General features: G+C 37.2%; 1 protein-coding gene across 1 annotated transcript; it reads right to left on the reverse strand.

Annotated features, from left to right (window-relative positions):
• Nucleotides 1-208: 208 nt before the first annotated feature.
• Nucleotides 209-13,607, reverse strand: LOC134542561 (uncharacterized). Its single transcript, XM_063386924.1, has 2 exons — nt 13,528-13,607; nt 209-2,772 (listed from the first exon to the last, which is right to left on the reverse strand). Exon 2 carries the CDS (start codon nt 2,762-2,764, stop codon nt 590-592), a length of 2,175 nt encoding a protein of 724 aa, XP_063242994.1. The 5' UTR covers nt 2,765-2,772; nt 13,528-13,607; the 3' UTR covers nt 209-589.
• Between the last annotated feature and the right edge of the window lie 6,066 nt (nt 13,608-19,673).

Below are 19,673 nucleotides of genomic sequence, written 5' to 3' on the forward strand. Positions count from 1 at the left end.
CTTAAAACTTGAAAGAAAAATTAAGCAGGAATTTAATATTTTAAAACTAATCATCAATTGCGATAGTTAATTTATGTGAGCTTTTTTATACTTATTAAAAATAAAAAAAATAATTATTAATATATATTTAAAGATTCAAGAAATAGGTTACCATCAAACATTATGATTAAACCAAAGCAGATAATTCTGGTTGAAAAAAATTATTTGTTGGATTAATTGTTTTATTTTATGCACCTATCCTTACTTCATTAAAACTGCAAAAAAAGTATCTATTATGTATACTGCACTAACTAATAACATTTTTATAGAAAAATAGAGTTTTGTTTTTACAGTTTATTTTACAAATCATATTCCACAGAACAAAATTCATTCATTAAAGAAGAGTAACAAACGTTAGTATTATATTTACACAAACTGGTCTCTTAACAAAGAAAGTAAAGCACGTAGTAAGGGTATCACTGGTGTGTCACAGCGGCCGCCGTGCTGTTTTCAGTCGACCTCTTGACGGTGGGCTCCTCTGTGATGGGGTCGAGAATCTGCACGCTCCGCACAGGAGCCAGAGTCCTGGGTCCTGCACAGAGCAGGGGAATCAGCGCTGTGTCACAGCGGCCGCCGTGCTGTTGTCAGTCGACCTCTTGACTGTGGGCTCCTCTGTGATGGGGTCGAGAATCTGCACGCTCCGCACAGGAGCCAGAGTCCTGGGTCGTGCCGTGGTTGAGCTGGACGCACTCTCCTGAGGGCTCTGCGGCCGCACATGGACAGTGCGTGGGCCACTGGGGTGTCGCGCTCTAGCAGCCAGCAGCATCCTCAAGAACACAGCATCTCTGTACTCTTCAGGGAAAACCTCCTCAGGCATGGCCACCGTGCTTCTCCCTGACGCACGGCCTCCCTGGCTGTATTGCACTTCGGGACTGTTGTATGGGAGTGGTTGCTGGGGATAGTACCGCGGCAGGAACACTTGAAGGCCTGGTTGCACTCTGGGCTCGTACCTATCTGGACGGCGGTTGTCATAAGGAAATGGCTGTTCTGGAGAAGACCCAAACTGTGGTTGAGTTCTGTAAAATGGTCTTCTTTTCACATAAAATCTTGGATCTTCATTTGTGACATACATTGTTTCATCAAAAGGGTTGTAGGGGATATTTTCCTCAGGGTATTCTTGTCTTCTAGGTATAAATGAAGATTGTGGGTAGTAAGAATTTTGTAATAAGCCTGGAGGAATATTTATACCTAACATTTGTATGAGAGCAATCTGAGCTGGTGTAAGTCTTGTGTTATAATTTTGTTGCAGATGGTAAATCAATAATTGAGTAAGCTGTGCCAGAATGTCTCTCATATCGTATTGCTGTAAATGGTAATTACCATCAAAGTTATTCTGTCGGGGAACAAACACTCTTCTAAAATCTCTGGCTTTAAAGTTATCATAAGGGTCATGTCCAGTGGGTGTTCTAGGTACAGTGTCCTCTAGGACATAGCCAATGTTAGGATATGCAGCTGTTTCTTTAGTGCCTGTGTGTTGACTTTGAAGGACGGCACTGTCAACAGGACCAGACCGCACACTATAGGGATGTAAAGCAAAAGATGGTATTGATCGAGGGATGCTTGCTGGGCTCGATGCACCATAAACATCACTGTTGTCATTTGTTGTGGTGACATGAGATCTTGATGGCGTAAATGAGGAGGATGATCTCAAATCACCTCTTTCATCGGCCAACTGTCTCCTTAGAGCATTCCCACTGCTGTTTCTTCTTTTTTGCCCGAGAAAAATGTTTTCTACAGTAGGTCGTGAATCATCGGTTTCCACTGAAATTTCTTCACTGATGTCGACATCCTTAGAGGCTTTTTGTTTTCCATATAATATTGAAGGAAAAGGATATCTTTGAGCTGAGTCATCAGTGTGATCTAAAGCTTGAATCAAATCTTTGAAAAGTTCTGGTTGTGAATTAGTGTGATTTTCAGTTAAATTAAACCCGGAATCACTCACAAGGCTATGGTTTTGCATTCTATGCAGCTGTGTTAATGGTTGGCGTATATATTGACCATACACTGCATGAACTGGTCTTTTTGTGGTAATTGTATGTGATGGACTTTCGGCAGTGACAATTGGGTTTGTTTGTTCCTTTTTCAATATTGTTCGATTATGTAAACCCTTTGCATTGCTTTGACCGTCAAATGACTTATTTCTCGAAGACATAAGCTGGTAAGGATTGTATACAGGATAAACTTTCCTAATTGCTTGATCCGTGTTCTTGCTAGTGGAGGTAGTTGTTGATTCCGTTGTAGATCTAGGGTTAAATGGCCTAAAAACTGGCCTTCTCACTGAAAACGATTCTGTAGTTGTTGATGCACTGGCAACCTGATTTACTTGTGGTCTCAAAATTTGTTGGTTTGTAAGAGAGGCGGATGCAGTGGTTGACATCTCACTTTTAGGGCTGAACAGCAGGCCTGATTGATATTCAGTGCCATTTTTGGTGGAATAAGACACGCGTTTGATTTTTCCCGTCTCATCCAAATAGCCAAATACCCCTTTCACGTTTCCCGCCACATCTCTGGTCTCTATCTTGAAACTGCCATCGGCCGCTTCGTAGCCGTAGGTGTAGGAGCCGTCGTCGTTGACTCTGTTGATCCTCTTAAGGATCATCACGTGCTGCTGGGAGTCGGCGTCCAGCTCGGACGGGACCTCCGGCGCCGCTGTGGTCTCCGCCAGCGAGCATCTCACGGCACATGCAGAGAGCACCAGCACCGCCCAGCCACATGGAGGCGCCATCGGCACACCTGCAACACCAGTCAACCTGGCTCTCTTACTTCAATCCTTCAATAGTTTCAACCATGGCTGGCAAATCTAGAATTATTAGTTAAATAAAATATTATGATTTGTTCTTTTCACCTTCTCATTGATTTTCCAACAAAGTCTAAAATTGCTTAACCATTAGTTATTTTGCTATATAAGGCTCTTAAAGTGTCGCAACATTTACTACATGTTCCAATACTGAATGGTTTATTAAAAATTGATAACTAGAATTTTTAAAGTAAGTAGTACTTTAGGAAATAAATGCTTTGTAAATATAGAAATATTATATATTATAATATTTATTTGAAGTATATACCTACATGATAAATACACTGTGCTTTGCAGACAAGTATTAGAGCCTGAAGAATGTTTGTTGTTCAAAAATGTATTATATATATAATTGAAAACTTAGAGTACTTATTTCGCTTAGAGGTTAGTTAATTTTTTTTAAAGTCAGTACTAAAACAGCAAGAATGTGTAGAGTGAGGTGGCGCTGTATTAGGAATTCACCTCACAATTTTTTATCCAGTTTTGGCCATCCTGATTTCCGTTCTTACATGGCCATTGCTGAGATGCTGCATTATATGCCATGATAGATTCCGGTTTTGATATTTCTGGTCTGTATCGTTGTACGTTACCGTCTTTAATGATATCGCTGAACATGAAATTCCAAATAAAAAAATAGACAGTATTGGGGTAGGCTGGTCGGGGCAAAGTCCCAAGTTTTCAACATGAACATATAATGTAAATGGCCAGTTAAAAACTAGGCCCGGCGATGCCCTCCATCTGACCTTTTTTCCTCTTCCGCAGAGTCTAGCCCGTTCAGCATCGGTGAGTGGCGCCTTTCTTGAATCGTCCCAAGCTGTTATTTCGTGTAATTATCGTTTCTTGCAATTCCGATTGTATAAGCTCACCATATGCCTTGAAATTGTAATTTTTTCGCACTATTATTCGTTATTTCATCTCACAGTTGTTATCTCCTAATTTTTATCAAAACTTTTCATAGTTTATATAGTTTACTATGTTCTGCACGAAATCAATTTTATTGATTAAAATTGGTTAACGAGTGTTCCAATACATGCTCTCAAATTAATGAGTCACACGGGATTAAAGTTTGAGAAATTTGCTTATTACTTGTAGTGACCTGTAAATATACATAAAGCATTAATTATGGTACATGCGTAAGCACATACATTACCTACATGATGTGCGACTTGAATATACTTAACCCAATTGATAAATTATATTGTCTCAAAATCTATCCTATTTTCGTTACACTCCACTTTTCAAACTAGTATCCCAGTTAATGGGAGGTATTCACGTCAAAACCAAAATAGTGTAAATTTTTAAAATTTTTTAAAAGAATTCCACGATTTAGCTTCAATATTTGTTTGACAAAATTTTTGATATTAAAGTTACTTTTGTGAAATAATAGTCATATTTTATACTTTTGAATATATAGGAGCTTGCTGGTTAGATCAGGAAATAAACAAAAGGCTTCCATGTTAAAGTGACAGTGGGGCAACTATGTGTAAAAATTTAAAACTAAATTAATTGCCATAGGTCGCAAAAGTTATAAGAACTACATTCTTTTTAAACCATACATAAATTATGGTTTCATTTTGAAAGTGTAGGTACAGAGGAAAAAGTGAAGGGATCCCCGAATTTTGTTGGCTTTTAACCACTGTGTACGACTCGTTGTTCACAAATTGAGTAAAGCTGTGGTTTGGGTCAAACATATCAGCCTCAAGCCACGACTACGATAAAAGCATAATAGCGGCAGAGTGTTGTTTTACATATATGCTTGCGTGTATGAAGCAAGGAAACACTGGGTGTGGCTGGGATAGCTACGAGAAGCAGGGATATGAGGTTTTATATTTTTTTGTGAAAATTATACTTAAATATCTTCAAATGGCAGATGGATGCTGATGTATATATAATACGAAACTGACAGTCTTAGGGGTGGGGTGGGGGATAGGGGCTAGTGTAGCTACTATAGGCACATGTGCTAAAATTATGATTAGTATTTGTGGATAGGAAAATGAAACTCTGAGGGTGGCTCGGGTAGCCATGTGAGGCTGTTTATGGTTGTGTGGAAGAGAACTTAAATTCTGCGGGAGACTGGCATAGCTACGAGGGCATAGGGGTTGTATTTCTATGTATATGTTAGCGTTGAAAGGAAACTTAAACTTTAAGCTAGCTGACTTAGCTTCGATTGTTAGACGAATGTAGTTTTATGTACATGTTTGCGTGTATGAAGCCAGAAAACTCTGAGGGTGGCTAGGATAGCTATGAGTGGCATAGATGTGCAGTTTTTTTTCTTAATGTTTGCGCGGATAAGGAAAGGAATCGATGGTGGTGTCTGGGTTTAGTATGAGTTGCAGAGGGGAGCAGTTTTTATTGTTAATGTTTACATTTTGATTGGAGTTATGGCCTCTTCTAGAAACTTGATTAATTGTAGCGAATACTTATCCTATTGATTTGATAGTTTAAAGTTACAAAATTACGCTATAGTTGTACATTTTAGACATCGTTTTATTCCTATTGTACATGCTAAATAAAGTCCAAAAATAGTAATCGTCGTGTTACCTCGGCATTTCCAATTCACATCTTGAATTATTAAGTATGTATGCACGACACATATTTTAGGGATTTCAATAACAGGTACATGGAATTTAAGTTTTTTTTTCCCTTTAAGTTAGCACAGCATGGCACGGACAGTCAAATAGCTTTCTCAGAAACATTACATGATTTGTTGAATTGTCTCGAGAAGGTTTATTTGGAACGTAACCGCCCCAATATATTAAATGCCCATCTCAGCGTACAACGAATGCAAAAGTTTCAGCAGCAAGAAAGCAAGCAATACATCATGCACACAGATGTGTTCAGCTGCCTTATCCTCACAGTACAACTTGAACATGCCACGGCTGCAGGTGTTGGCTATCCTGATGTGTGTGTGCTATGCATATGTGGGGTGAGTATCTTCAGTTTGACTTGGGTGGAATTCCCCAACGTGCAGCGGGTTGCAATGACCTGAGAGCCGCAAACCATGTGATATATTACGCTGCATGTCATTTCTAGCGCCGAGCTGTCAGTTTGCGATTCCCCGCTGCAAGAACTGTGTTTACCTAGAGCTGCATGCGTGGAGTTTACCAACTTCCAGGCGTGCTTTCATCGCTGCTGTTGTACGCCGAAATGGTGCATCCTAGGCAGTTGATAAACACGATCGGTTTTGTTAATCTACGATAATTCACAATAAAATTGCATTAAATAGCCATAAATTCGGCAGACATATATTACAAAATGCAATTAGCAGGTGTCACTCCCATATATTTTTAATGGGAGGTGTATATAAAAATTTCTGTGGAATGAGTGATGAAATCAGTAGCATAGAACAGTATCAGCGCAAATGTGGTTTAAAAAAATGGTTTGAGATATTTGGTTAATATATCACTTATTTCAAAACCTTATTACAAATACTAATGTTACCTATAGAAAATGACTTAGACTATGAGTAGATTCCAGATACATTAACTCAGTGCTCTAAATAACTCTATGTGGCACGCCGCTCTTACCGTACAACACATAACAAAGCCAGGTAGGACAGTGAGACAACACAATTGTACAAAACCCCAATTATGTAGTCCTGCATGTGCACTCGGCAGTACAGAAACTGAATCGTGGTCCTCCTAGAGACCTTACCTGGTTTCTGGTACAACTGTCAGAACACAACTGAGCAAGCACAAAGCGTTCTGTCGACGCTAATAATTAAGCGCTAAGAAATACTTGTGCACCTAAACTGGCCAGTTTGGAGGAAAATGACTGATGTCCTGATGTCCTGCAAGCATATCGATAAACGAATGTACGTACATGCGTCAAAAAATTTTTTTAAATAAAGAGATTGATTTTCTTAAAAATTTATTAGATACTGTTTATAGTATAACATATTTTAAAGTTATTGTTAACTCTAATTATCTACATCTAAACTAACACGCTCACTTTATGTGATTCGTGAGCGGCCAGAATATGTCCATATAAATCATTCACATAATTCTATTTGAGAAGCATTGTTTTGGTGCAGTCTTCCATAAAAGCGTGATAGTCAGACGAATTTATTAACAGCATTTACTAAGGCATTTTAACATCGTCTAATTGATGTTTATTTATATATTTCGAGGGTTAATGCGAGTAAAATCGAAATTAAAAGTACTTACAGAAAAGTTTTTTTTAACACCATTTCATCACTGAATATATTTTAATAATGATTGCATGGCCCAGAAAAACTAGTAAAAGTGATTATTGTAAGTTAACCAAAATTGAAAATATTTACTTGGTTGAGAAGATATATATTTTTTTCAGGTTACACGGAAATCGAATGTTTACAGCTGAAATTGATTGCAATATTCATGTTTATATTTCGGTGGCTGTAAGCTTGGGTTTTTATTTGTATGCCTAAAGTATTCATACAACACAATAATTGTGTATTGCCATTCCTTACAGAAACTATATAAGTCCATAAAGCGTATTTAACTTTTTATTTTTCTGCTGCGTCTCGACAAGCATTCGGCCATACATTTAGCTGCGGCTCGTAGAGATCATTCCAGTCAATCACAAGCAAGCATGAAATATGTCTTACAAGTCACATTTCGTTTGAATGAGAAATAACCTCAGTGGGAACGAGTTCTGGAAACATGGCGCATTCCAGTGAAGTACTAAGTTTCGTGCACACGTGGTTCAAGTCAGGGTATATTTATGTATGATAATCTTAATGTTTTACATTAAAGAAATTAATCTGAAACCATCTCATGACAAAAAAAATAATTGTTTTATGTTCTCGTGTTCAGCTTCGAAGCATATAGCTACAAATTGTGTGGCAGCACTCAAGCTGTTTGCAGTGAAAGATAAAGAAAAATTACATTAATGTAAATAGAGATTCGGTTTTGGAACGAAAATGTTCTATTAATCGGAAAATGAACGTTTTAGCGACATTATAATTAATTTTCAGGGTAATGACAGCAAAAAAGTAGTTATTTGAAGTAATTTTTTTTCCCCAGCATTTCCAGAAAAATTAAATTTATTCAGCGGAAGTTGGTATCAGAAAGAGGGCTTGAAAGCAGGGGCAGCCTTCTTTTCACAGAAGAGAGAGCCAAAACCCGAAGTTACCCGAAGTTCATGCTCGCTTTTCTTTTTCCGTATCTTTAATGTAGCTATCCTAACTAAATCAACCGTACAAAATGTTTTAAAGTATTTATAATGTAGATAACCTAACCTAATTGACCATTAGTATCCTTTTATCAACACATTTACAATGAACAAAAAAAAAAAAAAAAAAAAAAAAAACAACAGAAGATGCACGATCGGGTGTTTGGCTCTCTTGTCTGTGAAAAGAAGGTTTCCCTTGAAAGCAGTGGCGTGCCTAGACCGTGCGGCCCTGATGTTCTGGAAAAACCCTACACTGTTGGGGAGCCTGTGGCGTAAAGAAACGCCTTAAAATTAAAAAAAAATATGTAAACCGATTTTAAACCGAGCTGAGACATAAATTTCGACTGTAATGTTTTAATTTATTGTAAGAATTGCGGATATAATTAATATTCGAATAAATTACGTTCATGTTACGTAATGAACCTTCCTGCACTTCGCTACTGAAGTCCACGGGCAAAGCACTTTCGCACTGCTCGCTATGCAGATAGACGAACTCTTTTATTATTATAATTAACTCAAACATAATATAAAGAAGTGATTAACATTTGAATTAATTTATTCTGAACTCAATTCGAAACTGAAATGTTAACCGTCTCACACGACTGCACTAAAGAAAGACATAAAATCTAAAAGTGAATTTACTGCGAATAAACTTTTACAATGCAACAAATATCGTGACAAAAGTCTCCAAAGATTATTACAGTGGTTTGACTCTCTACTGTATTCGTATTCGTTTGGAATAGTATACACGTTATTCACATGGAATAGTGAACGTTATAATATTGCTAAAAAAAATTATAAAAAACTAAAACTAGTTTTGAAAAAATCGCTCTGATGTGCACTTCTTCTTCCCTTGGAGAATTAAAGTATCAAGTTTCATGGCTATATGCACAACCATCTCACACTGCTCATTATATACAGAGTGTCCCATAACTCAACGTCAAGCCGAGAACAGTGAGAAAGGCCAATTAATCATGGTTCTGAATAAAAAAAAACAAATTAATAAAGTATCGTAGCTTTTGAGTGAAAGGCATTTTTCCAAAGTTTCAAAATCCCCACCCTGCACCAAATTATTAGATGCTGTGACTAAATTTTTTGCTACGCAATCATAAATAAACATAATTTTAATAAAAATTCAAAATAAAATCAAACATGCAATACTTTTGAGAGAGAAAAAAATATGCGGCAACAATTTTTAATCGGGTAATTGTGTGGCAAAGTAATTTTTTACAGTGTACCTAACTAGCAAAATTTACCTGCTAAAAATATTTGCCACACAAGACTTCCAAATAATCCCCCCCCCTAAAAGTTATAGAATGTTTTATTTTATTTTAATTGTTATCAATAGTAAGGTTATTTATGATTGCTTTGAAAAACAACTGTATTTACAGTATCTAATAATTTAGTCAGCGTGATGAATTAAAAAATGGTAAAAAATGCCGATAACTCGAAAACTACTGCACTTTTTGATTTTTAGTTTTTGACGTGACGTCTAATAAATCGATGAACGCCGGCTGCACGCACGAAAAAGTGTCCCGTTACGCACATTGTCCCGTTACGCTCATTGTACGCTTACGCCGCATCTATCTCTTTTCCACTCGATTGGAACAACCATCGATTTGACTTTTTCGAGGCACATTAAACTTGAAACACTCCCATTCGTTTCCTACTTTTCCTATCATCGTCCTATCCTTAACAGAATAACACAGATTTGAAGAAGTTAAATAGCAAACATGTATAAAAGTTATAGTTAAAATAATCTGTTCATTAAAGTAATAAACATATTTGAATTAATGAGTGCAAATAAAAGTAAATTTATCAATTAAATTGTAGATTTCATTTCACTCCTTCTTTGTATCCATTCAAAATAGTGATAATTCGATAAAAATGATTGAATTTTATTCATAAAAGTATGCAATCATTTCATCAATGTTTTGTTATGACGTTGTCACGTTAAACTATCGTCCGTAAACCGACTTTACAGACAACCAATTTTTTGATTCAGAACCGGTTAAGAATCCGAACCCAGTATTATTGCGAATACTGTTTTATAGTGATACAGTATTTTTCATGTAGTCTAAATGTACAATTCACAAATATCTGTAATTTTAGATTATTTTCATGTTCCATTAAAAAAAATACAGCATAGTTTCGTGCGGTATAACTAGGTATTGCTAACTGCTAGCGAGAACTACCGTGCTGTACTCTTTCGGAAACCTTCGCAGTTGCGACCAAAATTTGACACCGCGATATCGGAACGACTCCCATGATGGCAAGTCGGAGGGACACAAGTGGGCTGAGTACGAACACGCGTTTAGCGATTTAAGTCTTAAAGTCTTACTTTAAGCCTTACTGGCATACCAAATGTTCTCGGCTTAAGTTATGGGTCATTCTGTATTAAACGCACAAAACATCCTTTATCAGTACTTCTCTATAACTTACGATAAACCTAGGTACTCATGATAGCTAAGATTTTGGTTTAAGTATTTGATAGTTGAGGTAATTTTCTAATAATAAGTGTGTCCTTATTGTTAAACTCATCGCAAACAATACTACTATGCCAATTCCTATTTATCAATTTAACAAAAAAATTTGAAAAGTCAGAAATTACATTGTATTGACCTTAACTCGATGTAAACAATTAAAGACCTGAAATAAAAAAAAAGTCCTTAGTGTGTCTCTAGATCCTAATATAAACCTATTCACATGATTTTAGTCACTTAGCCACTTAAAAGCCTTCTGAATCCGAAAAAAGGCGATGTAAAATAAAAATAAAAAATTATCGAAAGCAACCAAAAGTACTAACACTCTTTGGCATATCTCACTTTTTTCATTCATCAATTGATAGAAATATGTATAGTAAATATTTCTTCACCATTTTAGTTTCAAATGAGAGTCCGATGTTGCTCATATATTCTGTAGAAGTTTCAAGACATTGTGGTTGCAAGATTTCCTGTTGCGCTTTAATACAGAATAAAACGTCCAGAGACAATTATTTTCGAAAAATAGTTGAAAAATTTGACAGTATCAGTAAATAAAGTTGCAAACACGAAATATACTACATTTTACTCTCTGCATCGAGGTTTACGTAATGACATGAATATCGTTATTGGCAGATAATCTGAAGCGAAGATAATAGCTTTGAATATATATACTGTATAGAAGTCGCGAGTGGATAGGATTTACTCTACGTTTTTCAGAAGCGTATGATGAGCAGCTTGGGAACTTCACCGCTGCAGTGCGCTGCCGTAACGCCCTGTATCGTCTTAGTTGTTATTTACACGTTAGAGCGCAGCACTGTCACCCGCTGTCATTCCCCGCACCCCCCACCTATCATTCACTGCAGCTCAAGGTCGTTCAACGGGAGTTTGTGCGTCACAAAACTGTAGGGATGAGAGGTAGGGTAGAGGGTGGGTGGAATACAACGCATGTTTGAGGAAGGGTGGGGAAGGGGTGTTTGAAGAGTTCGACACTTGTCCGCTAGGGACCACTACAAGTCGATGCCCTAGAGATGGTGGCGATTGCGGCGGTGAATTAACCAACTACCTCAAAACCGTATTAGAAATTTTAACCTGGGCTGGCGACTTCTATACAGTATATATATATTCAAAGATAATAGGAAGGATGTGGTCAAAAATAACTAAAAAATAACTAAAAAATTTTATAAAATAATTGAGCGCGTCTTCCAGTACTCGCCAGTGATGTGTCAACATCTAACCTCTGTGACGAGCAAACTCATGTATCCTCATGTGGTTCATGTTGCAAATAAACTTATAATACAAAACTCGGATACGGATTATAACGTATAAAAATTGGTTATCTGTAAAGTCGGTTTACAGACGATAGTTTAACGTGACAACGTCATAACAAAACATTGATGAAATGATTGCATACTTTTATCAATAAAATTGAATCATTTTTATTGAATTAACACTATTTTGTATGGATAAAAAGAAGGAGTGAAGTGAAATCTACAATTAAATTGATAAATTTACTTTAATTTGCACTCATTAATTCAAATATGTTTATTACTTTAACGAAGAGATTATTTTAACTATAACTTTTATACATGTTTGCTATTTAACTTCTTCCAATCTGTGTTTTTCTTTTAAGGATAGGACGATGATAGGAAAAGTAGGAAACGAATGGGAGTGTTTCAAGTTTAATGTGCCTCGAAAAAGTCAAATCGATGGTTGTTCCAATCGAGTGTAAGAGAGATAGATGCGGCGCAACCGTACAATAAGCGTAATGGGACAATGAGCGTAACGGGACAATGAGACATCCTTTTTCGTGCGTGCAGCCGGCGTTCATCGATTTATTAGACGTTGTAACGTCAATAATTCTTTAAAATAATTCCGAGAGTGATATATAAACTGATAAATAGAAGAGTCACTATTCAAATGTCAAAATTTCCGGATGTGTATCACACACATACTTTCTGCGCCCGCCGCTAGAATTCGCTGTCTGAATCGTGAATGTTGCTTGCCACCATGAAACGGAGATAGAAAATAGCAACACGAAACCACCGTAAATTATAAACATCAAGAAGCGGCTCCGATTGGAACTGATTTTATACAAGGAATTTTATTAAAATATTGCCTATCTTGTTAAAATTCACTAAACATATGATACTTTTAAGTTTCTGCATACGTTAAAATATATATACTTTATTGGCGTTACTAATATATTAACCCGAAACATATTAAAACAAATATTATAATACTAAGTACATTTTTTCTGAAACGACTAAAACCAGTGTGTAATTACTCCTAAAAACAAACCTTAACCTTATCGAGTTCATTAAAAATTATTATATAATTATATTATAATTCTATTAAAAATAAAAATAAAAATAGTTTACAGTGATGAGGTTTGAACCTCGCCCTTTGAGGTCTCCATGGGTGCGCTGTAACTCTGCGGTAGTAAGCCTCAAGAGAATTTGGAAGGAGTAAACATATCATTATTATGGTTGTAATACCACTTTATTTATGTTTTGAGAAATTGTGAATAGTTTTTACTAAATCCATTTTAGTTTACCAAATATACTCCAGGGTAGTTTAACAATCATAAAGTTTCATTTGGCACACCAATAAGTTTGGTATGAACCCTAATGTTTACGAAAGTGACTATACACAGCTTTACGTTGCTACACAAAAGTCCGCCATCTTTATAACATATTTCCGTTCATCGACTTCCGTTCCATTTTCACGGAATTACTCCTACCAAACCCGTGCACCGAGAGCTAAGATGTTTATACGTGAAATTCGAGTTGCAATCTATGGAGAGAGAATCTAGTAGGCCTACTACCGTATTTCACATTTGCCTTTTAGATTCTGCGTTACGCAAAGGACAGACAAGCAAATAGTCTCATTTATTATACATACTTAATAGATATGATTCTAAAATATATGAATATAAACAGTTCACGTTGCAAGAGCTATGGTATCACATGGGCCTGGTGCAGTGGACGGCAGTGGACGGCAGCTGAGCGCTGAGACAGTTTCTCGGGAGCTGAGGCCGCGGCTAGCAGGGCTTACCTGGCGCAGTGGACGGCACGGTAGCTGGCTGAGCGCTGAGACAGTCTCTCAGGAGCTGAGGCACTCAGCGGACGGCACTGTGTTTGTCTCGCTGCCCGGCGGCGCGCGGCGCTATATAGAGCCGAGGCGACCTTCCGGCGCGGGAAAGGGTAGCAGTCGGGTCGCCGTAAACACACACGCGCCGTGTAACAGACTTGCCTCATGTTCCGGTCGCACGGTGGCTCGCTGGTCTGCGCGCAACAGCGGCGCAACTGCGCGGCGGGCGGTCAGATGGGGCAGCCACTGGCTCGCGCGTCGCTGGACCCCAGCTTCCACTCAAGACTTCAAGCTGATGACCAGCAGTATTCTAGCCTGCTACAGTCCTTTTGCTGTCAGCTCTGTTACCACATCGTCAATACTCTCGCTTACGAATGGTTGAGCCTTCATTTTAAACTTTACAAGTATGTTTATAAAGTAATGCTGCTTGCTGCTGTAGCTCTTTCCGTCCCAGTAGGCATGAGACATTCAACAGTAGCTCGGATAAGAGTATGTCTAGCTTGTCTCTCATGGAATTTGACGCCAAAGTCAATGAATTTAAGAAAACTATGCAAGGAAGGTTTACAATAAAGTTACAAAATGTGATTAAATCATTGGGTTTAATGTAAGAACATGGAATGCTTTAACTTATCGTTGTTGTGAATGTAAATTGTCTATAGAAGATTTTAAATTTTTTTTAGTGTAATAAGTAGACAGCTTCATGTATTCCATTAATAATTTATGATTCTTGATTAAATGTATTGCACAGTAAAAAATAAAAAAATAATAATATAAGAAATGATTTATACAAATAATGCAATTGTATTTGTTAAAAAATTCCAAATTAAATTTTCAATAACGCTGGTTTTAAAAATTACCAGAAATCTACGTAAATGTACGATAACTGGGTTCACCCACCTCGATTATGAACCCACAAGTTTAGTTGACAGCAGACACTTCGGAATTCAGTGCGGTTCCTACGTAGATAAAGCTATCCGAATTTCGCAAAATCGTTTATTTGAGTTAAATTCATCGTTATAATGGCCGTAAATTTACTGTTACTTTTAGCCACGAGGTTAATATACGGTAAACAACATCCACATAAAATATAAGAAACCAAATTAATTCCTTGGAAACCAGGATACACATATAAACAACCAGGAGCAGTTAAACGTATTGAACATGTTCAGGGAATTACAGGGATCGTTAGGAAATGCTTAAGTAATTTATAGGATTTCTTGACGTATTGAAGGACGTGAAGAAGGATATGACGCATGAGCTGTTTCAGAGAGCGCGCGAGGTTTTTATACTAGTAATGCTTCCCTTAATTATTTCCATTTATGTTCCCATAATTTTACCTTCTTTTATCCTTTAAAAAAATCTTTTCAAGATCTTTGATATCTAAGTGTTCGACGACTATCTCGTTCATTTATTAATAGTTTCCTGCACTTAGCAAAGCTAGAAGTAGTCTTACTCAATCAACTAATTCGTTTGGGTCGTCGCAAAACACATAGTCTTAGCACTGTCCTCTTCTTATCTTCTTTAAACCTTTACCAAACACTTCAAGTTAAATGAAAATATTAGTGGGAATTTTGATTTTTTCGATATTCTGGATCGATGTCTCGGAAAAGTGCATGCGTAAACCTTAGCAGTTTTCAGCACTCTTTCATTATCTCGTGAGAAAAGTTTTTAGGTTCTCTGCGAAACAAAAATTAGTACAGACCTGGGGTCCAGGGGCGCAACAACTAAATTTCCGAAGGGGGGGGGGCAATATACCTTTTTATAAAGAATCATCGATCCCCCCTATTGAAGCGGGGGGTCCAGGAAAATTTGTATTTCAAGGTGGAAAATGGTGCTATTTAAGCAGTTTTATTATCTAAAAATTGATTACACAGCACTTTCTTTGCCCCCGTTTGCCCCCACTTCAAGGTTTCAAAGGGGGAGCAAAATACCCTTGCCCCCCCACTGTTGTTGCGCCCCTGCTGGGGTCCCTTGTGTTTTGAAAGATGGCATATTTACTTATAAGCATATCTGGTTTTATCCAACTCACCATTATAGTCGAACTTAATGGATTTTATTTTTTTTTATTTTTTAAATTTAGGAAATTAAGAATAATAGGCGCGTAGTTGCTACGCGCATTATAAGTGAAACATCATAGATATAGGGACATGAAATATTGTAGGATATACACGTATTTGAAAGACGTTTAATTATGCGTTCAAAATATTTATTTATTTACTAGCGCCCATGTATTCAGTGAAATTTATAAATGAAGTAAGGGTTTATAACAGTTTAAATAAATGCTAATACATATACAATTCTATTGTCATATTCTATTCAAATGTTCACAATACAATTTTTTAAATTGATTTTGAAATATAAAATCTTTTTCGTTTTTGGCATTTTGGAAACTGCAGCGCTACAGCGTCGCTTCACCAAACGCTTGTTCGAGAGTGAGGGTTGGGGCGCTCAATAATCCCAATTCCCCTATCCACTACCTAATGCCCCACTTTCGAGCGATGCACTTTTCGTTACGCTCTGATGAGTGATACACACTGCCAGCTGTAGAGTCATTTCACTTCAACAAGGCAACTCTTGGAAACCTGACAAATAAACCTTATAATTGTGTGTTTTTATGCCAGTTATGAACCAATGTCTGTATGCGTTTAGTCTTAGACATTTATTTACGTCAATAAACATTTAACGAAATGGAAGTTATGAACCCACGCATAAACATAGAAAAAATTATTTTAATAGATTGAATTTACCCAAAATATTTTATAGAGAAAAGAAATTGCATATGAAATTGACCATATTTACATGGTGAATTTCTTACAAAACTGTACCATTTTTGTATTATACTTTCCTTAACAATTTTTTAGGAATTTTCCAAACATTTCTTACTGTTTAGGTTTACTAAATCCACAGTAAAGTGTATTTTAATGGTTTTATTCTTGGTATTTAATATATAAACTACCATTTAAGTTTATTTTTCTTCATATGAACATCTCCTTAATAAACTATAACACTGACTTGACAGACAGACAATGAACAGTGAATATTCCTTGAGTACCTTAGGCGTGCAATGAGAAGGGATGTTTTGAAATTACGTTTCTTAAGGGGTGAAAAGTGGTGGTAAATTTAATATGAAGAGAAACACAACTCAATGACACACTCATTAAGAATTCTCAGGAACTATTAGACCCACAGACTTGAAATTGGGCATGTGTATTCCTTTTGCTACATAGACATCCGCTATTAAAGTATTTTACAGAACTCATCTTCTAAGGACGGTTGCGGGAACCTTAAAAATCAAAATTTCACGTTTTTCAACAAAAAGTTATACAACATTTTGCGGGGCGTTAAATATCAAAATTTCTCTTTTTTAAAGTATGTTTCCTACAGACTTGAATCTATGCAGATGTTACTTATGTTACATATACCTCAACTGAGAACGAGGTTTCCCGAATATCAGCTCTAAGGGTGATTTAGCCCGGGTAACGCCGGGTAATTCAGCTAGTTGACTAAAAATATACTTGTAGACGTCACCAAGTCATAACAAACTAAATCGCACATTATAAAGCTTGTAGTGCTGCCGACACGACACGGCATAACAAGCTGGTTGGTTGCGTGCGCTGGGCAGGAGAAAACCTATAAATATCACTATTTCTTTGTCCAAAGCATTAGCGAGTAGAAAAAAATAATAAAATAAAACAACCTTTTAACGCCAAGGAGAATAAAAAAATATTTTCTCATCATATATCCTCTAGGGTTTTCTGAAATATTGTGTGAGATTGCAAAAATATGGAAAATTATACAAAAGTGTGAAAAAGTATATAAAAGTGAGGTAAAGATTGCTCAGTTATGAAAATCACATAAACGAGTGGAAATAAAGTATACGATAGTTTAGGATTACATGTAAAAGGTGGAAAAGTAGGGAAACAGATAAGCGAGGAAAAACTTGCAAAAGTGTGGATAACTTGGCAAAGTTTCAGCCCGCTTAACGGAGTTAATTAAAAGAACCCTCAGAATGGCACATACGTTCAGAGCCTAAATGACAGATAGTAGTATCTTTATTTATTGTTTATAAACTACAATTTGGGCCTTATATCGCAGAAGTTGCTATCCTCGGGGCTAGACAACCTCAGTATCTGCAGTATCCCGGGCTCCCGCGACGATGGTTCCGTTGCGGCAGTGACGACGACGTCACACTCCTTCGGCGTGGAGGCTGGGTGAGCTCCTCGCAGATACGTAACCCGAGCCGAGATGTCAGCGACCTGTTACACTCATGCAGTTCCACGTGTCATCGAGTCCCGCTGCGCGGCGGACACTCCTGTGTAGGCTGTCCCACTCGAGTCCAGGCCAGTGCAATCCAGGTAGACTGTCCTCACCATGCTGACCCAAGACCACGTCAGCCCGGCACCTCCTCTATACAGGGCCCTCCTCGCCGGCGACTCTCCGGCCGCAGCCTGCCGACGTCACCGGTCGACGCGCGCTTCAAGCGGAGGAATCCGTCTGAAGTGTGCGAAAGTGTGGTAAACTATGCATACATATGTAAAAGTGTAAAAAAAGTGTTTAAAACAGCTGAAAAGTTTGAAAAACTAGGCAAAAGATTAGAAAAGTATGCACAAGTGCAGAAAAATGTGTTGTATGTAGAAGTATGTAAAAGAGTGGTGACACACATGTAGAATTGGAGAAACCTGTGCACAAGTTTTGAAATGTGTTTAAAACAGTAGCAAATGTGAAAATGTATAATCAAATTGGGGAAATATCTTGAAAAGTATTAAAACAATATATGCAAAAAAAAAAAAAATAAAGTGTGTGAAAGCATGTGTGTTGTAGTGGGAAGTGTGCTTTACCGTGATGTATATAGTGAGTAGTGATTAACTTGAACAACAAAACTTAACATTAGTGTCCAGATTCAATGTTCACAAACATAACAAAAAATTATAAAAAAGCCTTATAAGAGTTTTACATTTATTCTTAACTATGCTTTACCGTAGTTATTCCACTTCCCATTCTCAAAACATAAAAACTTACAAAAACCTTATTTTAAAACCCCGAGCCCATAAAGGCTGCTTGACAGAAGGGTGTGGTGAAGTGAAAAGGTCGATAAAGATGCCATAAGTGGAAAATTGTGCACAACGATCTGATCTTGTGTGCGTGCGCGTGCTTTAGAATTCAAGTTCTGCATGGCCGTGCGCACCCGAAAAAGCATATAACGTTGGGTCACGCGGCAAAGAAGTTTTCAATTACGGATGGGAGGCCCGAGATGGAGGCTGGTCACAATTTATGTAATTAATAAGTTATGATTTGACTTATAAATTCTTCCTGACATGAAGTCTTTAGAGGCGGTTGAAGGGTGCCTCAGGGTGAAACGGCGATGGCATGCATTGGTGGGGCAAACAGGAATACCAAACATACCAAGGAATATATCGTACTGTCAAAGTAATACGGCCACATGTCAAAAGTAGAAAATTTTAACACAATTAAACAAGAGGCTATATTATTGCAATAACATGGTTAAATTTCAGACTTGCGCCCATCGCAACATCGTGTTTTGACCGTTATTTTTCAAAATTAAGGTATGGCCTTATTACATTGGTAAGATTGGCAGATGTTGTTTCCATTGGCGATCTTAACTCAATTTCACATTTTTTGAGATATAGCTCTATTACTTTGACAGTGCGATATACAGGCCTGCGGCAACCTAAGCAACTTCTACGATTGCAGAAAAATTGTGAATGCACTAGTAGGGTCAGAACCTTTCCGTGAGCCCCCTCGTGAAACTCCAAGCTCAGACTGCCTGAGCATCTAAAAGCGAAAACGTCCTGTTCATCACAAGCTCTAGCCGCCCATGCCTACAACACAGCCGAGCTGGACAGCAATGGGGATGATCGCATTTCGCCAACCATTACTCGAAATAACACCCAAAAAAAGACCGACCACGCCTTACATCTAAAGATAGCCCGCACCAAGCTGTTAAACTATTTTCATTAGTGTTTTAGTTCAGCCTCTGGAATAATCAGTTTTTTTATTTATTGATCAGTTTTTAATCCTATAAAATACAAATTATTCAAAATATAGAATTTTTGTTTATCACTTAAAAATCTTTAAAATCAACATTTATT

Source organism: Bacillus rossius (assembly GCF_032445375.1).
Source record: "Bacillus rossius redtenbacheri isolate Brsri chromosome 9 unlocalized genomic scaffold, Brsri_v3 Brsri_v3_scf9_1, whole genome shotgun sequence".
Classification (NCBI taxonomy): Eukaryota; Metazoa; Arthropoda; class Insecta; order Phasmatodea; family Bacillidae; genus Bacillus; species Bacillus rossius.